The 27045-nt window shown below is 35.9% G+C and overlaps 1 protein-coding gene across 10 annotated transcripts in view; it reads right to left on the bottom strand.

Annotated features, from left to right (window-relative positions):
- Window positions 1-27045, bottom strand: part of TBC1D32 (TBC1 domain family member 32) — a 90984-nt gene that overhangs the window by 50104 nt on the left and 13835 nt on the right. For 9 of the 10 annotated variants that reach the window (XR_008449102.1, XR_008449103.1, XM_054062265.1 and 6 more), the window contains 12 exons: window positions 26291-26390; window positions 25878-26015; window positions 24616-24708; window positions 24189-24331; window positions 18903-19030; window positions 17622-17823; window positions 13596-13678; window positions 11819-11957; window positions 11033-11120; window positions 9415-9533; window positions 8665-8781; window positions 6195-6283 (listed from right to left, as the gene is read on the bottom strand). Coding sequence is in view for 8 of the 10 variants with exons in the window: in XM_054062265.1 (XP_053918240.1) it covers window positions 6195-6283; window positions 8665-8781; window positions 9415-9533; window positions 11033-11120; window positions 11819-11957; window positions 13596-13678; window positions 17622-17823; window positions 18903-19030; window positions 24189-24331; window positions 24616-24708; window positions 25878-26015; window positions 26291-26390 (1439 nt within the window). In the remaining 2 variants the exon portion in view is untranslated. The remainder of the gene's footprint in view (window positions 1-6194; window positions 6284-8664; window positions 8782-9414; window positions 9534-11032; window positions 11121-11818; window positions 11958-13595; window positions 13679-17621; window positions 17824-18902; window positions 19031-24188; window positions 24332-24615; window positions 24709-25877; window positions 26016-26290; window positions 26391-27045) is intronic. The other variant, XM_054062263.1, reaches the window with a different exon arrangement.

The raw sequence follows: 27045 nt of genomic DNA on the forward strand, positions 1-27045 counted from the left end.
TCAGATATTAGTGATCAAAAAGATTCATCAGTGACATTAGAAAACAGCATTCACGGTCTATGACAGTATATTTAAAACAAAGGTATGCTGAAAACATGAGGTACAACCTTGTTTGTGTCTGTGCAAGGAAAATGGAAAACAAAACATAAAACTAGTGAAGAAATGCCATGTTTTCTAAAGGTGAGACAACTTGTTTAAAAACACTTTTTAAATTAAAAAAGTCTCACTTCAATTTATAATGAATGAGGTTTTAGAGAATTCTACATGAACATTTAAATTTACTATTTATAATACTTTCTAATAAAGAGAAAGAGGGCATAAATCTAAATAGCATGTTGACCTGAGGGAAAAAAATGATCAGGATTCATACCTTCAACTTTATAAACCATGATAACTAATGCTTCTTTCACTGTGCTGTGATCATTAAAATCACACATCCTCTTAGTTAACAATACACATAATGTAAGTACAATTAAATTATTTCACATGCTGAAGCTACCTCATTGTTAAAATACAATTATCTATAAGAGAGTGTGTTTACAATGCACATGAAAACACAATGGAAAATAATGTACAGATGTTTATTATCTGTATTTCCTAAACCCACAAAGTTCTCTCTTGCTTGTCACATTTGCTCATCTCCCAGCTCCTACAGGATTTAATTCATAGAATCATAGAATGAGTAGGTTGGAAGGGACCCACTGGGTCATCGAGTCCAGCCATTCCTAACACTCCCTAAAACCATACCCCTCAGCACCTCGTCCACCCGGAGTACTTTCACCTGGAGTTCACTAGATGAAATTTTGACCTATACACACTGCTTTGAGGCAAATTTCAAGATGTTGACTGATTTTGATACCAACATAGTAAAAGACATTTAAATTCTCTTTCCTAAGTCTTTCTCTTACTGGTTTTGTAGGCCAACAGAAGTAGATACAATGCATTTTTATCATCTTCTGCACCCATTCAGGAGTAAGAAAATCAGTACTATAAGAAGTCACCAAGATGTTTTATATGACAAAAAAAAGTCTTAACAATGTCAAAATATTTATTATACCAATCTAAAAATAGTAAGTTAATATTCTTTTTCTATATGTAGCAGGCTCTGTATCTCTACAAAGCTGAGACTGATATTGATGAACACTGATACTGGTGACTTATACTAGTATTTACAATTTTGTTTAGTTCCACAGAAACGCAAATGTAATTAGAAGACTCACACAGAGCAATATAATAAATACTTCTTTTTCAGCCTTACCTTACACAAGCCTAAAATAAATCTTTTTTTTTCCTGTGGCTCAAATTATAATTCTACAAAATCAGTTATCCTCTAATGCTAAGCAAGCTCATTCTGTATTTAAAATTAAATGGTCCCAATTTGCATATATGAAGGAAAACTATTTTACTCTTAGAGTTTTCCTGCAGAAAGCCAAACTCTTGAACAGACTGCTGTCCTTGTTGCTTGACACCCACTGGCATGAGGCATTTCAGTGAAAAAGTGTGGGGCTAATGAAGATTCTTCTGATTTGGAATGTACATACAAAAGGTCTTTTGACCTAACAATACTTGTAAGTTTTATTGACTTATGATCAAAATAAGTCTACTGGGGGAAAAAAAAGAAAAAAAAAAACAAACTAAACAATCAATGGTGGCATATGTATATAAGACATCCAAAGAAAGGGGCTTTTCCCCCCCCCTCTTTAAAGTATAGAGATGCCTATTACTGCCATATTATGACATATCCACGAAAAAAATAAAAAAACAAAAATTCTAGGAAGAATAAATGTTATAAATGTACTCTGTTAAATAAGGTGAATTTTTGTAAAGCTGCCTGTAGACCAACTCTGATACCCTCCCATTACCCATATAGAGTCTATGCCTATTCCCCATATTACTGTTTGTCCTTCAGTGTTTCATGCAAGCCAACACTGACTGACTATCTTTGAGTCTACTTTGGAGTACTGATACTCTTTAGGGATGAGGGGTTCGTTAGTGAAGGTAAAAAATCAGTATTTTACCACACTAATCTAGCTACCAACACAGTATCACTAACATTCTCAGAAAACTCAGTTTCTGAATAAAGAGAATAGTGATATGTAAATGCCTGAATGAGGCTTTAGGCAGAGGCTTTAAAAATATATATAATGCATACATTTTCTTGGCAAGCTATAAAAAGTCACAGCTTGTGGATGTATCCATTCTACTGAAATACTATGAAGTTACCTTGATGCCATATAATTCATCAGGTTGAAAGAAAATGTATGTTATCACGTTTATTTAATTTTTTTGTTAATACAACTTAGAGAGATTCAAAGAGCATGGCCTTGAAGGGGAAGTGGTTAAGACCTCCAGTATCAGATTATTCTGAAAACCGGTCTTTCTCACATTCAATGAGTTATAAATAAGATCAATGGGAACACTTGTATCAGAGAAATAAAGCTGATCATTAAATTAAGAAAATTCTCTGTGTTTAGTATGTTAAAAATTCATTACTTTGATTACTGCTGTGAATTCCCTTTTCTATGATTTGTGCTCTAATGCCAATTTAAATTCAAAATCTTCTAAAATAGGAAGACTATTGAAAACTTTTGCATCAGTTTCTGTGCACTCAGGTTGTCAGGCTGTACAAAAAGTGGCTGAGACAGCCTTCAGTGTTCTTTTATCAACCAGTATTGGCTGACTGAGCAACTTTCTGCTTCTAAATACGTACAAATCTGCTTTGAAGTGGAAATGACAGTTTGAAAGTCTTTCTATACATAAGTAAGGAGCTGTTTATATACATCCTCTTTTCTACTATCGCCAACTTCTTGCCTGAACTTTCCCCTTAATATTTAATAACAGAGCTAATAATAATAATAAATACGATAACAGTAATAACGATTTCAAAAAAATAATTGGGAAGGACCTTCAAGCGAATAAATCTCATCCTAGGAGCACATATGTGCTGCAATTAAAATACCATGCCACTGCCTGTGAAACTAGTGAAGAAGAATCCTAGGCCAAGATACTTTCAGGCTAAGAATTACAAAAACCCAAGATTTGCGCTAGGTTATATGTCGCTGTGGAACTAAGTACTTTACATTGATCACAGAGGACCTAGACTGTATGAATGCACTCTAGGGAGTCTCTTTATAGGCTAAGAGATACTGACTATACACAACCATAGCTACTTTCCATATGCTTTCCCTTTGATCTCTATTGTATGCACACCCCTTTTAGTGCAGGCAAGCTTTAAAAGGGCAATTGACAGTACAGACTCTGCAAGACTGTTCTTCAAAATAATAGTTCTGAATTCATACACATTCAAAATGAAAATAATCACCCAGGAGAAAATGAAACATTAACAGACTGTGGAAATAGTATTGTATGTAGTTATGCAGCAGTAATCCAAAGCATTTTAAGTCACTGAAGTACAATATATGCATGAAAAAAATGTAGTTCTAAACTGCAGAAGTTGCTTAACATTCAAGTAAGCAAATCTATAAATTTTTTGAATAATAAAAGCAGGTTACAGGTCCTGAGAGTATAATCTATAAGTTAAACTGATCTAAGTTCAGCATTCAGCTCTGAGAAATTCACATACACAATGATACTTGACCAAAAAACAAGTATATGGTTGTATAGATCTCTGAATGATTAAAGAACATGTGTTTGGCCGTACTATTGGTATTAAATCTAGCAGAAATATATATTTCTAGAAAATGTTTCACCAAAATCATTTGGTCATACAACTGTTCTTTTTTTTCAAAGTTATCATAAGTATTTAAATATTTTATGTCTACATAACAGCAAAATAAAATGCATATCTTTCACGCTAAATGCCCATCTTTCACGCTACCTAATTTTGATTCTAAATTTTAAGATCTGTTTAGCATCTGATATTATTTGATATAACTGCTCCTGAATTTGATATTCTTGATGGAATTTGGTCAAGGAGAAAGCCAACTATATAGGGCAAGGTTTACTTTACAGAACACAGATGTCTGCTGTAAGCAGCTCTCATAGAAAAGCTCATGGAACTTGGTTTCAAAAGGTACTTAAATGAACTGTACTCCTCTCGTTCAGACAACATAGCTTAGGGTTTCTTGCAAGCCTTAATACTATGTAAATAATAGAGAAATCATGATGAAGTCCAGAATCATCCAGAACTCTGGTATCATTTTAACAGGGAACACTGAATATCTGTACAATAATAAAAATCCTCTTTATGTAGCCAGTTGAATAAATATAATAGTCATAATAAAAGGCTTTTATGTGCCAATTCTACAATATTTGCAAAAAGCATTTGTACAGCAAGACCCACAAGCTCACGAAAAGCCATTTAATCAATAAGCAAACACTATTACATTATCTGTGGTAAACACAGGCCCATATTAAAATCCCTCAAATTCTATCTTCCTTTCTTTTAATGGGGAAGGAAATGAAAGGCAGAGGGGAAGGTAACAAGGATTTTGAACAATAAAAAAATAGAAGTCTGAATGTGTTAAAAAAAAAGTTAAATCTGAGGTCCTAGGTATCACTGAAACTCCAAAAGTCTCTGCAGATCGTGGAACATCTATTAAAATTACATTTAAATGTTCTAAAAATTTCTCCTTTATCTGATTACTACTTAATAAGATAGCCACTATTTCTATGAGAAGGTTTCCAAACTGAAAATACTATTTAATGTTTTCTTGAAATCTGGCAGTTTGACTGGATTTTCACTTGGGTTTTGACTTTGTCAGTGTCTAGCAGAAAATGTCGTTATCACAGTGAACTCTGAAGCTCACTTTATCTGTGTAATGATACAGCTTCTTTTCCGTGATTACAGATGACCTTCTTACATTGCTTGTATGTGTAGTTAAAGGTAGTTCTGTTGCTTCACAGAGTATAGGCCTTGTTAAAAATACTGTAATAATTCAATTAATTTCAACACATGATCCATGTATTTGTGTACCACTCTCTTATAGCATGGGAGGCAACCATTTACACAATCAGATTGAATAATTAATTTTTTGCCTTAGAAGAGTTCCTAGCATCATTGAAGGAGAAATTTTTCTTTTGCCTTACAAAGGTAGAACACAATGTAAAAGCAAACTATTATTTTAAACTGTGAAACTTCTCTCTTTCCATTATCCCTAATTAAATCAATGGCAGCTCCGTCAACCTTCTTTTTGGAGTCACAATAAACCTAAATGAAGAATACTATCTTATTTTTCAAATTTCATCTTAGGACTTCTCATTCCTGTCCAACTAGTGATTTTCCCCAAAACAGCATTTATAACTTCTCATTTATAAGACAAAATCATGTATCTCCCAACTCCAAATTCTGCCACTGTTCACCTCTTCCATGCTCATCCTTATCAGCAAATTATACTCTATCTTATGGTTATTCATACATAGTATGAAATAATTTTACTGTGACATCAAAGTACGAATACAGCTGCAGAAAGCTAACATGGCAGAAAGTAATCAATTGGGCTATATCTTCCCCAAGCAAGGTTATCAAAGTTTTCCGTGTTATGAAGTCCAATGCAGTAGATCCTTTATTTCAACTGCACAAAATATGTTCATAAAAAAATGTCAAGTAAAGGGTTAATATATTCAAATCTGGAAAACAGAAAAAAATGGAGAAAGTAATTTCTATGTAAAAATATTACAAAACAGTTGTTATTATTTAAAAACACGAGCATGTCAGCATGAGCATATTGTAAGTGTTTCTTCAGGTTCTAGAAATATCTGGAATCAAACAGCACTCTCCTAAAAATAAGTTTTGGTGAAGTTGGTGACAATTAAACCAATACAATATAAAAAAAAATTTGAGTAGATGGATAAACAAAACTGATATAAAAATAGAAAAATAGTAAAAATCCACTTCTTTTTACTTTAGTATTTTGGTGTGATTTTTGTTTTATGCACTAGAGTGGATGTACCACATGTTCTTTTCAATCAACTAGGCAAAATAACAACACGCAATTTCTGTTACTGCTTATCATATTACAATATATCCATTTACAAGTAATAAGATTAGACTCATTGCTATTCTCATTTTGTAGGCCATTTTTCCTTTAATCTTCTTATGTTAAAAAAAAGGGGGAATTTCACCTTCATGAATAATAAAACCAAACAATGTGATCTTATCAGAAGCAGCACATCCAAGCATGTTATATCCTATTTAGTTAATGTGACCAGAGAAAAAAAAACAAGCATCTTACCTCAGACCAAAGATATGTGATTGTTCATAACTGAATAGGGAATGAATTTTAGCTTCTGAATTCAAAATTATAAGCCTGTCAATGATATCCTGCCAAAGGAAGACAAATGTAAAAAACTCACGTATGATTTTATAGTTTATGCACATAATAGTTTCATAGAGATGTTTACTACAAAATGAAAGCAATTATAAAAATGCACATTGAAATTATTTCTGTAAGAAGATGCTTTCCACCATAAAAGTCAATGGTAAAAAGAAACCTTACAGAAGGTTAAAAAAAAAAAGTCAGTTAATAGAAAATCACTAAGCATATAAAAAGATGCTAGCACAACAAGTATCCTACTTTTTATTTAGTGTTAAACCAAAACAAAAATGTTTAACAGTTTTTTATATGTTTGAAATGTGTATATATCTATTTAACAAAAAGAACAGCAAATCCTTTAGTATAATACTCTTTCTAAAAAGGGTTAGTACTACATGCTTCAAAACACGGTCGTTTATTCTGGCTTGGATGTTGAGGCTTACATCTTTTATCCTACAGCAACTCATGTAATATACAACAACCTGTGGCTGCTTCCCACTTCTTCCACAAATCCAACCTAATTATCTTCCTCTCTGGCTCACTGCATATCCAACTGCTTCTGAAGAAATAATTTCATTTAAAGACTAAGAAATGCATAAAAACATTTACTGATGTTATCACCTCAGAGAGATCACTGTGCAATCGTCAGAAGAAACAAACTGCAAAGTCCTTACAGGCTTTATTTAATCTGGATGAAATCCAAACCCTTCCCCACATTTAAGAAGCATAGTCTCAGAGACTCTCTGGCCTATATTAAGAAAGCTTTTCCTAAGGGCACAAAATAAAAACCCGATTAGTCAACTCTTAGAACTAGTAAAAGCCCAACTGAATCTGTCCACTCAGTGATGGAACTAGTTGCCAAAAATACAAAGAAAAAAAAAGGCATACAAAGACAATTATGTTCTGTGTTCTGTAATCAAATATTAAATATTACAAGTTAGATTCTGTGGCAATGTGACACGATTCAGCAAAACAAAAAAGTAAGCTCAAGAAGAAGTTAGGTCTTCTAATGGTGCCAATAACTGCTTTTACTTTGCTTTCTGAACATAGTTACATCCAGTCAAATTTTTTCTCTTTAGCTTTCTGTAATCACTGGCCAAAAACATGGGAATAATAATCTACACACCTGCTTAACCTCTGGAATTTTGTGACTACTTACACTTAGACAAATTAATTAACATTAGATGAACTGAATATTTCCTTTCTGCTAACAACATAATCTTGGATGTCTAGTTCAGGCTTAGAAAGCCCACTGCTGTGCAGTAGTTAAGGGAGACGAATCCCTTCCAAAACACCGATAACTGTTCGGGGACCTCTGAAGAATTGTATTAGTATTACTGCTTCTGGAAACCTAGAGAATTCCATCAACGTATCAAAGTGCCTCAAAAGCCAAAACAATGTAGGTTTTCAAAAGTAACAAAAAACATTACTTAAGAACTATACTAGTCTGAAAACTGTCAAATCAGAACTAACTTCAACACACAACTGCCTCCCCTTCTCCCACTGCCTCGGGAAACTCAATGAGCGAACAGAACTATCTATTGGTGGACACACTAACACTGAATGGATGGGAAAAATGAAATTTATCTTCCCGCTTCCTCCTGAAATCATCAAAACAATATTACAAAAAAGAACTACAAAAATCCCTTCCAAACATAACATTCACTATTATGATTTACTGTGTCTAAATAACTTATCACCAATCCAGAGCTTATGCTAAACAAACACTTTGACACAAGAGCAACTCAAAAAATGGTAATTTTAACTGCTACTCAACATCACAAATTAAATTTTTCCATGCTTTGAAGATGGAAAAAATATTAATGGATAGCAGTTGGATGAACTAAATACAGAAATAGTGATATTATTTTTCTTAGGACTGAAATATGCCTTAATCAGTAACTTTTGCAATTAATGATTTTTTTTATTTCTAATATTAAGAAAGCCTGAAGGTTTTTGTCTGGTTGTTTGGATTTTGTTTAATTTTTGTTTAAATCCAAAGATAGTGTGATAAAGCAATACTATATAAAATACAAGTAGAGATAATTTTCTGACATTTTCCAGCACGTAACTGCATGCATATACAGAGGTGTTTACATATGTCATGTCTTTTTCCATGGAATACCACAATTCTAACACAAGCCAGGAAAGATGACCTTCAAATTAAGCATCAAATTTTATATTATCTTTAGGATTTCAAAATGAAAATTTAGGTTAACATGAAGTGATATGTGCACATACTGCCCTCATGCTGTAAATAATACAAAATGCAGAAAATTTCAAAATCCTTCAGTAAGAAAACTTGTTCTATTTTTATAGTAACATTTTCACAGGTAAGAAGTCTTCACAGAAGAATTTATTTTTCTTTCCGAATGAAAACTATACTTACAATAATATCTGTTGGCACTTCGCGGAGTGAATACATTGTCTTATTTGGTATATCTCGTTTATTCAGAAGCTCAAAAACTGCAGGGTAACTGAGTACGTTTATCAGGAACAGAAAAGACTAGAGAAATAAAAAAGGAGAAGGACAAAAGGGAATGATAAACAGTTACATAATGTTAATATTAAATTAATGAAATAAATGTTAAATAAATCTTAACAATTACTTGCAATTTACTTTAAGTTTGCTCTTATCCTTCTTTGTAGGCTGAACTTGACATAGAGCTGCCCAAAACAAGACTGTAAACCCTAGCAGGTAAATATATCATTTAAATGGGCAGTGGAGCATGTATTATCTATTAAATTGTACAAGAAATTTTGAAAATTATAATATTTTCATTATCAAATGATTCTAAAATCTAGAGACACAACATACTGTAAAACACCACTTTCCCTAATCTTACTACAGTGATCAGGACACGAATTGATGGCCAGTATTTTAAAGACTTTCACTTTTGTCATGATTGTTATTTATTATTTCAGATTGACTTTAATGGATCCTTGGCATTGTGACCTGTGATGAAACACAAGAATCCTTTCAATCAGTCACTACCCGACTAGTGTGTTATACTAATTTTACCCCGCGTGCCAAGAAGCAGGTACAGTCACAAAAATTTACAGAAGGGCATGTATTGTCCTGTATGAAACACAGCACTGATTTTTCTGTGTCAATATAGATGACTAAGTAGCTTCTCACCTTCTGACAGCTTCGGTCAATAGGGTCAACTGGAGTAGATTTGGGCTGGGTCATCCTCAAATCATCATTTCCACACTCCAAAAGAGCCCATAATTCGGTCACAAGTGCCTTTATAAAGCCTAAGACAAATATTTGTTCTAATCATGAGAATGGCAAGAATAACAGAAAAACAATCTTAATCTTAAGCAATATTTTACACCACAATTCTAACTCAGATTCTCAAAATTCTCTACAAATTTCATAAGACAGACTGCCTGAGGGTTATTCTCCTGCTATTCTCAATCCTTTAGTCAAATTACCTTTCTAAGGCTGTCTGCTTATGTTCGGTCTAAAATCTACTGCAACAGTTTGCAAAGACTATTATACTAGAGTAGGATGATATTTACGTATCTTACACACAAATGAGCTGCTGATTTTCCTGAACAAGTTATCTTCTACAGTTCAAGGCTTAGCTAGCATTGGCTCTATGCTTTTCAAAATACCAACTTATGATAACTCATTAATAAATGAAAACATATCACTATGAGAAGTTAAGGACTGAAAAAAATATTTTTAAGTAAAGCCCTATTAGAAGCATTTCAAATGTTAAATATTAAAATAGAAGAGGAAAGAGTCTCGTAATTTACAGGCTTAACACAAACTTCACATACATTACACAACCTCCCCTCAGGGCTGAAAAATCAATGTTGACTATTTTTGGTCTACCATTTGTCTCTGATGCCCAAGGCCACAAGAAGCAACTTGGCTGAGAACCTTAAGCAGGACAGATGGGTTACTCCTCAAGTAGATCTGTTCCCTGCTTTCTGAAAGATCCCAAAGGCATAAACAATAAGTAACTTACACTCATTTTCCTTGACTGGCATAATTTGCCTGCTTTTTGACAGTCTTCCAGTCAAGCCATTTTTATTATACACTAGCCACTTCTAGACACTCAGAGAGAATATGTGGAACTTTTGTACCCGAGGGGCTTGCTAAGTAACTTAAGATGGCAGCTTTACCTCACTGATAAGATTCTAGTTTTAAAATAACAACTACCGAGACCATTGGTTGGTATGGCGATAGTTGAGTTATCTAAGAATGAATCTGAAGGGATTTTGTGATATAGGTTGATATATGAGAAAAAATGTCAATTCAAACAATCTCAATTCCATCTCACTATTGTATGAAAGCACCAATGACATTCAGGCCTTTGCAGTTCCTCACTCACTGAGCAGCTGTTAACCATGGAAAAGTAAATATGGATTAAAGAAATCAACAGTTATACATTCTGATCTGTAGATCTATTAAAAACATCTGCAAATTTTCAGCAAACTATTTTTTTAACAGATATGTCTTCATGCTCATCCAGGAAACTTCTGGAAACTCAAACCAACGAAGGAAAGATTTTGCGTAATGTAGGGAAGAAAAAAAACAACCCTGCATCATCAAGATAAAGGAATGACTTAAATTTGGAAAAAAAAAATCCATCAAGAAGAAATCAATAGACGCTTAAGCAGTCTTTGCTAATACTACGCAATTACTCCACTTAGTTCATATTTTTTAACATCTTTCTCACAGTGTTTTTCTAATATGCAAGACACTATGCAACTGTTTATAATAAATTAATTCTTCCATTTACCTGAACTCTGTAGAGCTACTGCACCTGTTGGTGTTGCTGCTATTTGTGTAACTATCACTCTATTACCAAACTCTTCATACTCATTTGTCTGTTAGTAATAAATATAAAAGCACAGTGTTAGTTATTCAGAGGCCATGAAACTCTGAAATGACCTCTTAAATATTGATCTTTCCTACACTTTTTTTACAGAATTTATTCCACTGTATGGTTAGACTCTAACAGTCCATAGGTAATGTCGTCTACAGACCTACCAGGGGCAGATTCCAAACCAAACTTTATGAAGTATCTTATCAATATTCAAATGCACAATGCTACGGTTGAGACATGCAACATCAGCAAAGAATACAAATGTTAGTATTACGTCTTTTGCACATTTAATAGCTTGTTTGTAACATCATGTTTTTTTCTCCTAAAATGTATCTTACCCGATTTTTGCTTACATTCCAAGTACTGTCTAGCATATTTAGATTTCAACATCACCTACCAATTTGATCTAGAAAAATTTGCACTTAGAAGAAAATAAGAAAAAGCATTTTTCATAATGTTCTAAACTTGAAAGTAAAAAGTCAGAAAAACTAAGCATACGTCTGATATTCTGAAAATGAGTAGCTTCCAAGAAACTTAAATCAGTGAGGCGACAACATTGAAGATAAGCTACATTTTCAGTTCATTTTTGCAAAAGATAAGTGACAGATTGGTTTCTGTATTTATTTACATATTATTTTCTTTCCTCTTTACTATAATCATTAAAAGAAAGAAAAACTGTACAAATTCTGTAATGCTTACCTGTAGTTTTTTTGATAAACTTCTGAACATAAAGTTCACACAGTCATTCACGGTACCTGTACTATGAAGCAGAAATAGTCCTTTGGGTGTGGCAGAAAAATTTAGCAAGGCATCTAACAAAGTGTCTTCCCGTAACAAACTGTAAGAGTAGCAAAATAATAATTTAAAGTGATATGTAAAAAGCATGAAAAAAAAAAACCTACAATTTCTAACTTTGACAACACCATTTGATGGACTCTATGTTTACTCTATGTTAGTTTAGAAAAAGCAGTTGGGAGAGTTAAAATATGTATTAGACTGTATTTGGTACAAACATTCAAACTCATCTTGGCAAAAATAAGGTTAAGTAGAAACAGAGAAAAAAAAGATGATATAACAGAAAAACCCAAAGACCCATGCCATCCTTAAATGTACTTATTATCTGACTCTAGACAAAGTCTTTTAAGTTATTAATATGGCAGTTACAAACTGGCAAGAGCGGGCACAGAATTTCTCACCAATGTAAAAACATTACGAATAATTAATAAGGCTCCTGCCAGAAACTAATACAGAATTATGAAAATAAGGTCCTATATATACACAACAGTTTCATGTACTAACAGCTGTAAATGGAAAATATTTCCTACAGACACGGCAAGATGAAGAGCAATTGCAAGAATAAAGTATGACGATACCTTCTGCCTTACAAAATATTCTATACCCTAAAAAGGAAAATGAAGCAATTACACCACCTTTGACAGGGTACAATCCCTGCAGGTATCACTAGATTCTTGTGATTCTTCTTCTCTAAAGCATTTACTTACTGGATTCTCATCCCTAGTTTTCATTTCCCATTTTTTACGCCTATCACAAGCAGGCAGCATACAGCATGCTGCTTTTCTCATAGCAGTCATCCAGCATCCCATCACTTGTCCTGCAGAATCCCTGTCATGTTCAGAAGCAAAAACTTCACCCAGAAATAAATCAGCATATCTTGCTCCACAGTTAAATGAAAAATCTAGATGCTAGGTGGAAACTGTAGCTTATGTCAATGGTATTTATTTGTGACAGCAATCCCAGTCAGAGCTCTGCATCCCTAGATTTCTTTTTACTACTAGATTTGAATTGCTGTAAACAATTCACATGCCACAACTATAGAGAAGAGCAATAGCTGTCGAGGTGTATTTGCAAATTACACATGAAATCTATGGTAAAGTATAAAAAAGAATCTACTTAATTAACTAGATTCTGCACTATCATCATCATCATCCGACATCTTCAGGCTCACAAATATTTGTATATTTCTCATCTTGATGCATGCAAACACCTATAAAGGGACATAAAGTTTTAGTATAAAAGGAATTATGCCTTTCTCTTAATATGTGTTAGGCTTTCAGTCAGAATGATGCCAATCGTGCTACGTGTTTGAAGGAGTAGATACCATTCAGCAGAACAGTGTTTTAAATTAATGCCACATCAAAGCCATAAGATAAACACCTATTTTGTTTTATGCTTTCTAACTCACATTTTCCTCAAACCAATTTCTGTAGTCAGAGAGAATCAACTATAAGTCAATTTTATATAGATTAGACACAAGTCTGTAAGCCAAGAAAGTCCCGAAAGGTCAAGAACAATTTTGTTACTCTACTGAGACCTATGCAAGGATGACTTCATTCCCTCTATCTACCTCTGCACTTCTGGCAAAAAAAAAGACAGGACTATAAGATACCTCAGTTATGGATAATGTGGTAGTGCGTGTTCATACTTGTGTATGTGCATATATTAAGCATCAACTTACATGCTTTTTGACTCTAGACTTATTGATGAAGTTGAGTCCGCACCAGCTACAGGAGTGGGTACTCTTTCTGAAAGTAAACTTGTCTGTGGAATAAGAAAATGAATAAATACTTCCTTACTGTTTATTTACCCCATTTTTAAACTCCAGATTCTGCTTTTTCCCTTGATATATATATATATAAAAAAAATAGCAGTGGGCAGGTTGTAGCCTAGCCGTTGGCACAGAATACCCCATTACACTATATTTTTAGTCCAGAAAAGCTTATTTTTATTTTTTTTCATTGGGTATAAACCATATTAAAGATACTACATTTTCTTAATAAAAATTTTCAAAATATTTTTTTTTCTTTAAATGGAGACTCTCAAAGCAAAAAATTGGCGTTATATGATAAAATAAAATTAAAAAATAGAATAAAATAAAATAAAATAAAAATCAGAAAGCAACTGTTTATTCCACTTCTGTCACAAATAATAGAAATAACAGCCTCTGAAGTCAACAACTCAGTATCAAAACTATTAAGTAATTCTGGCTATTCTATTTATTTGTAAATTATATAAATTTATCTATATTGGTACGGATATAACTAGAGCAATAGAAACAGATATAAGTAAACATATATTTTATATTTGACAAAGTTTCTAATTTAAATGATATTTGAAAATAACTGGTGTGAAAACACCGTATATTTAAGATTAATTATTCAAGCTGGTTAATATTTCTAGCGATAATAAGCATATTGCACCATTCAAAAAAAAAGTATATTTATGACTGCCCACTATTATAAACGTGATCTAATAAAAGATTTCTCTATTTAAGTAGTTGGATCTATCAAGTTCCCCTTTCATTACTATCTGTACAAATTCTGTCCCAGAATTCCAGCAGAATCTGCCAAGAAAAGAGTTGGGTTTTTATCAGTCTTAAAACTCCAGAAGATGTATAAAATAGGAGGAAAAAAAATTACTAGTCTATCCATTACAAAACTGTCACTAACTGCTTGGATAGAGCCCACCAAAGCCCACAACTTTTGCTACACTATAAATGGTAGAATATTCTATAAACTGCAGAAGTTTAAAAACTGAAAAATGACAGAAAAGAATTTAAGAAGTAATCAGGATGGCAGAGCTGAAAATGTGACTTCCCTGAACTATCTCGTCAATTCCTAAAGTCCTGAATATGTGGATTTCACTTCAGTCGCAGTTTAACACCCAAAGTTACGCGAAGAATTTGAATTTTCATTTAAATGTTCCATAACTCTTTTTATATTTGACACATTCAGCCTACTTATCCTGTATGTGTCAAAACAATTTGTCTAAATGTTGTTCTATGCCTTAATAAACAATTTTAATGCACAGAGAAGTCATTTGTGCACGTGAAAATGCTGTGGTGCTTTAGAGCAACTAACTGGAAATGCCCATCAAAAGCATCTAACAGTCTGCCTGTGGTAGACATAGAATCATAGAATAGTTTGGGTTGGAAGAGACCTTAAAGATCATTTAGTTCCAACCCCCCTGCCATGGGCAGGGACACCTCCCACTAGATCAGGCTGCTCAAAGCCCCATCCAACCTGGCCTCGAACACTTGCAGCTTTCCTGGGCAACCAGTGCCAGTGCCTCACCACCCTCATGGTAAAGAATTTCTTCCTTATGTCTAGTCTAAATCTTCCCTTCTCCAATTTACAGCCATTCCTTCTCGTCCTATCGCTATATGCCTTTGTAAATAGTCCTTCCCCAGCTTTCTTGTAGGCCCCCTTCAGGTACTGGGAAAGTCACTATAAGCCTTCTCCTCTCCAGCCTGAACAACGCCAACTCTCTCAGCCTGTCCTTGTATGGGTGGTGCTCCAGCGCTCTGATCACCTTTGTAGCCCTCCTCTGGACCCGTACCAACAGTTCCGTATCCTTATATTGAGGATTCCATAACTAGACACAACACTCCAGGTGAAGTCTCACAAGACAGAAGTAGAGGGGCAGAATCACCTCCCTCGACCTGCTAGCTGCACGTCTTTTGATGCATCCCAAGATACAGTTGGCCTTCTGAGCCACGAGCACACATTGCCAACTCATGTTGAAGGTCTCATCAACTAGCACCTCCAAGCCCTTCTCCGCAGGTCTTCTTTTAGTCACATCATCCCCCATCCTGTACTGAAACCATGGACTGCCCTGACCCAAGAGTAGGACCGTGCACTTGGCTTTGTTGATCCTCATGAGATTCACATAGGCCCACTTCTCCAGCTTGTCCAGGTCCCTCTGGATGACATCCCGTCCTTCCGGTGTGGCAACTACACCACTCAGCTTCGTGTCATCTGCAAACTTGCCGAGGGTGCACTCAATCTTGCTGTCTATATCATTGATGAAGATATTAAACAGTAGAGGTCCCAGTACAGACCCCTGAGGGACATCACTTGTCATGGATCTCCATCAAGCAGTTGACCACTACTCTCTGAATATGACCATACAACCCATTTCTTATCCACCAAACAGTCCACCCTTCAAATCTGTATCTCTCCAATTTAGAGAGAAGGATGTTGTGGGGGACAGTGTCAAAGGCTTTACAGAAGTCCAGATAGATCACATCTGTTGGTTTTCCCGTGTCCACTGATGTGGACACCCCATCATAGAAAGCCACTAGTTTGCTCATACAGGATTTGCCCCTGGTGAAGCCATGCTGGCTACCACTAATCACATCCCCATCCTCCATATAGGAGAGCACTGAGAAATACCCACAGGCTGATGGTTAAAGTCTCTCCTATTCATGTTCTGTCCTTTTGATATTTTCTGCCTCAGTTTACATTGTGACTATACTGTTAAAATTTCTAATCATAATAAAAGTATACAGCATTTGACAGGAAGAATAGTCTCCTTTTTCTTTTCCTTGCATTCAAACTCTCTCCTGCTTCCTTGCCTCCAAAAAGAATCTTTAGGGTTTTAGCTGGGTTTTAATTCCAGTTTGGTCTGATCCTTCTCTACTAAAATATTTTACAATCATTGGAAAAAAAAAAAAAAAAGATGGTGCCATTCTTCAGTATAGAGTGAAACAGTACAGCTAAATTTTGGGTTTCCACTACCAGTTCTAACACCTATATTTAAATATGCTTTCAGTTTAGCTGGACGCCAAAGTTGAAGCCTTGTATGTTACACTTACTTAAATGCTGTCAGTGCTCTTTTCATGATTCAAATGTTTGTTTGAATTTCACTTCACTGTGAAATTTTTGAAAATTGCTCTTGCAGCATCTGCTGTAATATTCCCATCCTAACTAATTCTTTATCATACTAGATAAGAATTTTTACATGACATATGGCTATCAGAACAACGAAAATAGAAGTCTAGCACCAAGCAGAGATCCATATACTCTGTTCAGTATATTTACAACAGAAAGCAGAATATACAGTACTGTTGGACCCAAGCTTTTTCACAGAGAAAAAACATTAGACTAGCAATCAAACTGAAGTTGAAGTATGGACTCTACACTTCAGAAGATATCCAAGTACACAGGTAAGACAAAAGCTCCTGCCTGGCACTTCGCATTATGTTCTCTTGAGAATATTGCTATGGTATCTAACTACTTCAGTAAAATATTTGGAATCTCCTTTTTTTTCCTCTGTATGTCCCACCAAAATTAAATAGTTTAATCTAAAAATTACCAAGACCATATCTCAGGAGGTTTTCCTATCAAAATATTACAAACCAAGAGTGAAAACCAGATCTGTGACGTCATTGGCTGTCATGACATCAGGTGGCCTCTAGCATCAAGGACAATATTTACTAAGAAGTTATGTATGAATGATAGGTCTATTGATGCATCTTGAGAGTTCCTGGTTTAATCTTAAGGTACAGAAGTCTTAAACTAAGCTTCTGCTACATTCACATACAGAAGGACAATTTGAAAAGTAGAACTTCATTTTTGGAACATTCCAAGCATTATCTCACAACTTAAATAAAAGCAACCTAAAGCAAAGAAGAGCTATTACATAAGCTGAACCTCATAGTAAGATTTTTTTTCCAGTCTTCTCAATCTTTAACAATATTTACCTTTTTCCAGGCCTCTCCAAGAGATTCATGCAAGCCATAAGGAATAAGCACCTGCAAGCCTTCACAAGTTCTGTACATCTGACGACATACAAAAATGAAAGCTCCTTTAAGAACTGGCAAACTCTCAGATCCAGACAAAAGAGAAATGTCATCTTGAAGAAGCTTCTTTGTAAACTGAGCAATTATATGAACAGCTGTAGGCCTAGAAATAAAATAACACTTTTAAATGTCTGTTTTTCAGTCATTAATAAGCCTTGAAACAAGTGCCCTGACTAAACTTATTTAAATTTTTCTAGGGGAAAAGAAACTATGAAAAGAAACTAGGACCCATTATGGAGAGGCCGCCTATATAATAAATTGTAACACTAGCTGGAAGAAAAGAAATGTACAGCAAGTGGTTTTACTTTAGCTACATTGTCTTTCATCCAGTCCACACAGCCATGACCTACAGAGACTGTGTGTTTTATAGGAGTCCAGGTGGGAAGAGGAACATGACAATCGTTTTAGCTTCTGCTTAACCAGTGTTAAGGATATTGCTACAAGGCAAAATTTGTCCTTGTTCTTCTTTTTTCCTATACGAGATCTCCTTCTGAAGGCTTGCAATGCAAAGGACAACTCTTTCTCAAAAACATACTACCTTTTACTTTCAACACCCCTTAAAAAATATGCAACTTCTGGGATTCCTCCACATACCATACATTTCCATAACCTACAGCTTAGATATATTTAAAGGCTAGTCTCAATTTTACTGCCCTGTTTTAAGTTTTAGCATCAGTTAACAACATACTTCCCACAGGATCACACAGATAATAAGTGAGGTACGGTATTACAAATGTCAGCTTCTGATACAAGATCTATCCCTACTAGATGTATTGAAAAGTGGCTGGTACATTAAATCTATTCTTTCAATAATTTAGATTGATTTTTAATATTTACTCGAAAAAAAACCAAACAAAAAATAGAGAAAAGAGGCCTTTGGCCTGAACAGCAGCACTATGACTATAACGGAACTACATTCAGACAAAGAAAGCAGTCATATGAATAAGAAAAGCAAGTAAATAATGGAAATCTAATAAAAGTATTTATTTACTTGTCATTTCATATGGTTATACATGTCTCCCTAATACATTACTTCCTACTTTACTTGAAAATCAGATATTTTACTCCAAACATAAACAAAACACATCACACTATAGATAAAAGAAAAGAGAAAATTAGTTTCATAAAGCTAACGTAATTCTTGAAAGTACTCACTAATGCTATGCATTCATGCAGTCTTACCTGCCTTCTTTGGCAGATTTTTCATTTTCTCCATAAAGAAGAAGAGAAAGACCATCTTCTACAGCAGCAATTCTTGCCAAAATATCAGCTACATCACTTAAAGTTGTTTCAAGACAATTTACATGCACCTAATTGGAAGAACAAAAAAAAAAATGGTTTTGATTCAAAGCTTTTGTGAAAGCTGTTTATTCAAATCTGGCTTATCTATGCAGAACCTGAAGGTCACCTTTCTGATGATTGCTTACGGGCTTAAACAAAATAAGTAAACAGCTTATGTTCAAAAGCCATCACATAGAAACCTCCATTACAAATGGCAATAATTTTCACTTCTTTGGCAGAAGTTCAGTGACTGCCCAGATATAGAGAACAGGCATCTCTAAACTACTTTTTGTCCTTTCCCATCACGAACTGGAAAAGCTCTTGATATGCCATCTAGGGGTATATGAGCAATACCTGAATCAAGGTGAGAAACATGCTAACTCCCTCATTGCTGTATATGTATTAGCAACTCTTTGGCTAGAAATGGAGTTCTAGTTCCCAAGATTTTTCTACGTTCACCTCACTTCTAGGCTGCAGTAAGCCCAAACAGCTTTGGAATCATGAAGGTGAAGCAAAGCAATCTGCCAATTTCTTCTTTACATCAGAGTACTATATAGACACAACTAGGCTATAATCAAGCAGACTTGAACAATGAACACTGGAATTCAGACAGCTATCAAACAGTCTGGTACCATTACTAATGAGCATATTACCCGAATTAATGCTAAACTGATAACTGCTTATTAATAAGTGAAGTCAATACTCCAAGAGTAGACAAGCAGAATATGGGTACTCCATGAAGAACCTGTCAGGGAGCAGCAGTGGCAGGATGCTCTGCAAGGGATGAGAAGCTGAGAATTAAGTGTGATAACAAGGCAGGTAGGGACATTGCTTGCTATCAGATAGGTGGGCAGTCCCACCATTCCCAAGCAAGGTAAGCAAATGAGATCCAATTACAGTAATTAGGTTCACCCTACAGTCCACATCTCCTCCACAGCGATGAGGTAGGTCCAAGGTTAAGCCAAGAAGCCGAGTCAGTGAGTCAATGTAAGCTCCAGGCACAGTAACCAGGCTAAAACACAGCACGATGATCACAATGTCACTATAGATCAACTGGATCTATAGTGACAAAGCAGGTCTGAGGCAAAGGAAGTGAAGAAGTCATGTCTGTGGGTCAGGGTTCAGATCAACGGAACACTAGGCTTCCATGCTGCTCCACACAGTACTTGGGAAGGAATAAGGACAAGAATCTCAGCTTAAAAAACGCTCCTGAGTGGAAGGCAGAGTGAGTTCACAGTGAGGCTTGTTAGTAAGTCATCACTCCAGGGATCTCTACTGAAGCTTCCCAGCAGAGCTTTCACAAACATCTCTCTTCAAGGCTGAACACCCATACTACTACCTATGCTGGCCCTGAGCCCAGGTTGCCAAGCCCAGGGGAGGGGAAGTAATGGGGGGACGTGCAGAGGGCCTGACATTAGACAGCAGCTGTAAATCTGCAGGACTTAGGCAGTATCCTAAAGCTGTTCACCAAAACTCTGTTACAGTCCATATGCCTCAATAATTGGGTCATGATATAATCAGAGTGTAATTCTCACACAGCACACAAATGTACTTACAAAGAAAAAGGACAGTTTTCAAAGTGAGCAGTCCTCTTTGGAAGCTTCTCCCTACCCCACACCGGGAAAACACAGTGGAGTCAACAGTGAGATGTGCTAGAGGGGGATTACTGTTCTCAGTAACCCTTGTTAAATATATAGTAGGTCAGAATGCGGAATAAAGCCCCAGTCTCCTGAAGTTGAAGTCCACTGCCTAAGTCTTTTCTACTCTTGTGTTATTCATCAAGGACAGCTGAACTCAGAAGATAAAATTATTTTTAAAATGCTTCAGCTCTGGTTTCTTCCCTTGCAGGTAGGTCTATATTTTATATACTGTTCAGAGGAAAAATAAATCACAGAATCACAGAATCACAAGGTTGGAAAGGACCCATTGGATCATCGAGTCCAACCATTCCTAACACTCCCTAAACCATGTCCCTAAGCACTTCATCCACCCGTTCCTTAAACACCTCCAGGGAAGGCGACTCGACCACCTCCCTGGGCAGCCTGTTCCAGTACCCAATGACTCTTACTGTGAAGAATTTTTTTCTGATATCCAACCTAAACCTCCCCTGACGGAGCTTCAGGCCATTCCCTCTAGTCCTTTCCCCTGTCACTTGGGAGAAGAGGCCAGCTCCCTCCTCTCCACAACCTCCTTTCAGGTAGTTGTAGAGAGTAATAAGGTCTCCCCTCAGCCTCCTCTTCTCCAGGTTAAACAACCCCAGCTCTCTCAGCCGCTCCTCATAAGACTTGTTCTCCAGCCCCCTCACCAGCTTTGTTGCTCTTCTCTGGACACGCTCCAGAGCCTCAACGTCCTTCTTGTGGTGAGGGGCCCAGAACTGAACACAGTACTCGAGGTGCGGTCTCACCAGTGCTGAGTACAGAGGGAGAATAACCTCCCTGGACCTGCTGGTGACCCCATTTCTGATACAAGCCAAGATGCCGTTGGCCTTCTTGGCCACCTGGGCACACTGCTGGCTCATGTTCAGTCGGCTGCCAACCAGCACCCCCAGGTCCTTCTCTTCCGTGCAGCTCTCCAGCCATTCTTCCCCCAGTCTGTAGCGCTGCATAGGGTTGTTGTGTCCCAAGTGCAGGACCCGGCATTTGGCCTTGTTAAACCTCATCCCATTGGTCTCGGCCCAGCAGTCCAGCCTGTTCAGGTCCCTTTGCAGAGCCTCCCTACCCTCCAGCAGGTCGACACTTCCTCCCAGCTTAGTGTCATCTGCAAACTTGCTAAGGGTGCACTCGATGCCTTCATCCAGGTCATTGATAAAGACATTGAACAGAGCTGGACCCAGTACTGAGCCTTGAGGAACTCCACTTCAAAATTTAAGGCATTTACTACTAAAGACAGTGGTCAAAAACCCATGTGAAAAAAACACCATTTTGACTTTCTTTTTTTAATTAAAGTTTTCAGTGATACACAAGGTTAAAAATCTGCCTCAGTTTTTAATTTTATGTTACTGGGTATCATTGTTCAGGATTCTAAGAAAGGAACATACTGTGCTGTCACTGTTTCTTCAAGAACATTATTCACTGTGCAACACCAAGAAAAACTCAAAAACGTGGTACTTTGTCTATTTAACATGTGAATGCAATGTTCTGCAGCAGCTATGCTTCAGCAGCAATTCATAGGCTGCAGAGCTCAAAAGGCCATTACTGCTGCCTGTAAACTGATCCTTCTGACAACCCCTGCTTAAAGGCACTGAGTTTCGCCTCCCCTCTCCACTACAGATACACAGCCTAAAAGGCAAGTAAGACTTGCACTTATCTGAGGAATTCAGAGTTTAAATGTAAAATAACAGCATTCGTTATGCTCATTAGGCCCACCATACAACCAAGGAGAGAGCTACCCCACTCCCCAAACTCAACTGAAGAAAGATGTGTGCATGCTCATAGCCTTCTTTTTGAGACAGGGATGGCCCAGTATTAAAGTCTAGCATTAGGATTCCTGGGGGTCTAACAAGTGCCAATGGTTTGGTTGGGAAACAAAACCAGTTCCTATTCTTGTAATAGAGGACAAGGGTCACTCTGACTTGGTCTACCTTTTCTAGCTTTCGGTTTGCCAGATGCAATACAAAACAATTTGCTTTTTCATTAGAACAAATATAACATATTCCAGATTAACAACACATAATCTATCTACTACAGCTACTACGCATTAAATATTCCTGAGCATGACTTTTATTTTTTTAAAAAGAGCAGTTACAAGGTCACAAGAGGGCCTACAATTTAACAGTTCAGCTACCTATGAAAGACAGATTAGCATGGCAGAATTAAAGGGAAGAACTGTTAAACATTGAGATAATTTATTTTTTATCTATTAATGTATAATAAAGGAGATTGCTGTATATGCTTTAGAATAGCAAGAGACTCTACATATTAACTGCGGGATTACATAGGCATCACAGCAAATCAATGATGTACTGCCTTAGTATTGATTTTAAATTTGACTATCAGTGTTCGAAGCACATGCAAGCTCAGTCATTTTTGCACTTCAAAAAATTTGCACTAAATTTTTGCAGTGTAGCCAAACCAAGACAACTTCATGTGTTAATCTTGCAAAAGCATCCACAGATGGTCCAACAATAAAATGTATAAGTAATGCTACTTTACTTAGTACAAATACCCAGAGAAGAGCTAAATTATTGATCAAGTTTTTGCAGAACTCTGATTTTAAGCTCTACAGAAAGCCATACCTTAAATATTTACTTGGAAACTGATTGTTTAATCTTTTCAAATACCACTGGAATGTTTTTGAATAGGTAAACACATTTGCAGGGATTAATATGAAGAACCTTTTAGAAAAATAAAGAAATTGCACTGAAAAAAAAAATCAGAAGCACATTGAAAACAAATCAACTTTAAGAACCTAGATGAGGTATTTAAGTTACACACCCACACCGTCTTTGCAGGCATGAGTCTTGGGAAGTAAATTCAAAACTTTTCATCTCAGCCATTGATTTCTCCCAAAGACTCTTTATCTAAGACAGGTCAGGCTCTTCCATGGGCATTTCAGACCCTTAGCTTCTCTGTTTTGACACTTATAGTCACCTATATCAATTAAATCATCTCAGTCAAAAGAAAAACAATACGACAGCCTTAAACTGTAACTTGACTTTCAAGTGTCTAATGGTAGATAATGTCTCCCAAGATTTTTAGAAATTTTGTATGCTTAAGAAAAAGACAAAAAACCCAAAATTTTCCTTTTACCAATTCAATCTGGAAAATAATAATTTCCATAAAGAATTACATATTTTACCTGTACTAATTATAGAGAACACTTAACTTCAAGTTGCCATCCGAATTTAAAAAGGAATAAAAGTAGGTTGCCTTTCAAATAGCAGGTAGAGCAAGTAAGTATCCAAGAAATATCCAAAAGACACACAAAAACTTTGTAAGAAAAAAAATTAAGCAATGTTATTTTCCTACAGAAACAGTCTCACTACAGAACGATTTTTGCCACCAAGATTTCAAGAAAACGAAGCTTGTCAGACCAATCATGTCAGCCTATGCTATTAAGGCATAGTATAAGAGCTAATGCAGAAAATAACACAGAAGTCACCTAGTGACTAAATTAATCTACATAGAAAAAAAAGAAAAAATATAATATCCTATAGATTTAAAAATTATTTGGAAAATTACTACAAACCTCTGTGCCATTCAGTAAACTTTGAACAGGATCAAGTAGTGCATCTATCACTGCATCCTTATATAAGCATTCAGCAGCACATCCTGTTTGATCACAAAATACTTGAAGAATCTCCATAACAAGGCTTGCTGGAGAATAATTGTCTGGTGAACACAAAAAGTAGTACATTTTATATTTATAGTTTATATATTTATATAGTTTATATTTTAACTTAAACATATTTATATGGCTTATGCAGAAGCTTCCGAACTAAAACCTTTTTAAGCACACACTTAACAGCTAGTGAGGGAAGAAGGAAAGGCAAGGGAGGAAGGGAAGAGAAAAATCTGCACAAATAACAGACCCAAATTAAAAACTGCAAAAGAAGTTACCATATGCCTTGTTATAATTATATATATATTACCATATACTAAAAACAAACATTTACCTGTATGCACTGCCAAAGCTGTCTTTGGGTAACTGGGAGAGTAATAAGTAAGCTGAATAAATAATACCAACAGATCAGTTATGGATACACTATCTATTAAAAAAAAAAAAGAAAAGGGAAATACTTTTTAAATATGTATTTGACTTATTGAGAAAACCAATCCACATACAACTGAAAAAGCAAACGACATGCATGTGCCTGAGACTCTAACAGTGTATTTCATGATCAACTTATAAGGCTTGATCTGGCTCCCAATTTAGCCAATTGCGATTTTATCATGTTTTCCATTGAAACCAATGGCAGCCAAAGTTTGAGAATGCTGAATATAGACAGCTGTAGCGAAAAGCATTACGTGGCTATAGAATCATAGAATCATCAGAGAATCACCAGGTTGGAAAGGACCCACTTGATCATCGAGTCTAACCATTCCTAACACTCCCTTAAACCATGTCCCTAAGCACTTTATCCACCGGTTCCTTAAACACCTCCAGGGAAGGTGACTCAACCACCTCCCTGGGCAGCCTGTTCCAGTGCCCAATGACTCTTTCTGTGAAGAATTTTTTTTCTGATGTCCAGCCTGAACCTCCCCTGGCGGAGCTTCAGGCCATTCCCTCTTGTCCTGTCCTCAGTCACTTGGGAGAAGAGGCCAGCTCCCTCCTCTCTCTTCACAACCTCCCTTCAGGTAGTTGTAGAGAGTAATAAGGTCTCCCTTCAGCCTCCTCTTCTCCAGGCTAAACAACCCCAGCTCTCTCAGTCACTTCTCATAAGACTTGTTCTCCAGCCCCCTCACCAGCTTCGTTGCTCTTCTCTGGACACACTATGAGATTAAGTGAAACAACTGGAAAAGAGACAAGCTGTCAGACAACTTTTTCTTAGGTCTGAAACAAAAACAAGCACGTAGCTAAACACAGGTTGAAACTATTGCTCCAAGCTTAATGTAATTATGTTAACAAATCCGCCAATTTGTGAGAAAAGGGTTGCTCTTTATGAAGCTGAGAAGGACACTATTAAGAAGACAGATGGTGAAGTTGTTACTCACGTAGGGGAAAGAAAAAAAGCAACCAACACCAATGGATCACTGTTTGAATAGTGTTATACAGATAATCCATAAATGACAAAAGCACTCAATGAGTAGATGTTCCTCCCAAGGAAAAAGAATGTTTCCAGACACCTAATTGCTGAGCAGGGAATTGACCTGTGATGTCCACAGCACTGCACTGTAAACATACAGCAAGTTCCATTTTCCTCAGCCCTCTCCTTACCTTTCTTGGTTTTCAGCTGTACTGGAAAGAGATTTTGGCCTTGCTTATAGATCAGCAATCTTCCTAAAAGGCACAGTGAATGAACAAAATAGGCGTACTGCAATTCTGGTCCAGTGTAAGAAAAGCTCTGCTTATCACCTTGAACAATAAAACCAAAAAATTAGAACTTGAATCTTTTAGTTTACTCTATAGTATCTAGCTACTACCTGCAATGTAGGTAGATCATTTTGTATACTATCACAGACAGGTTAAGCAACTAACCACTGCTATTACTGCTCTCCTGAAAGACAGACATACAATAGTTTGAGAAGAAAAAGAATAGATGGAATGCCTTCCTCTTGAAGTAGCATGCGCAAAGACCTAGAGAATGTGAATGTATGTGCATATAATACAAAACATGCAAGGATACTCACTACAATGCTGCTGGGAGTAGTCATTGACTCTGGAATTTGTGTTAACTGTTGTCTTGCAAAATTCAAAATAATCAAGGCACTGCTGGACCGCTGCATTAATCTGCGGTAAAAAAGTACAAAATAATACAACCCCTGATATTCTACAATTAAGTCATTCTCTCTAGTATCTAGATACTGTCCTCTAATAAAAGAACTAAATATCCACTTCATTGCAATTACCTTATGTTTCAATGCTTTGAATGGGTTAAACAAAAGGAAGCAAAATTTTAAAGTGCTATTAAAACACACTGCCATTATTATATTCTTATATTAACAGCTTTATAAGCATTAGGACACTCTACGAAAGAGAGTACAGAGAACATGGAAGTATTTTATGAAGTTAGTGGCAATCTGTGATTGCCATGTTGTCATTAATATGGAATATTTCCATCTTCCACGTGTGAAAAACTTTGTCTTGATTACACTTACTAAACTGTAAGTTTGTTGGATGCCATCAGTGCTATTACTGTTATTTGCAGAAATGTTGTACCATTATCATAGCATTATCATCTAATCAACGTATATAAAAGTTTTAAGATTATCAGCATGGATTTAGAAATGAATCACAAATACAGCACATGAACAAAGAAGCACATTTAAATTTATTACAGTTTGGAGCTGCTAAGTTTTATTCAAAAATGAAAATAAAATATACAAATATACGTAATAAAAAATACTTAATCAGATGTTTATGCTTATAAATTAGATTACACTAC

This window comes from Cuculus canorus, chromosome 3, assembly GCF_017976375.1.
Source record: "Cuculus canorus isolate bCucCan1 chromosome 3, bCucCan1.pri, whole genome shotgun sequence".
In the NCBI taxonomy this organism is placed as follows: Eukaryota; Metazoa; Chordata; class Aves; order Cuculiformes; family Cuculidae; genus Cuculus; species Cuculus canorus.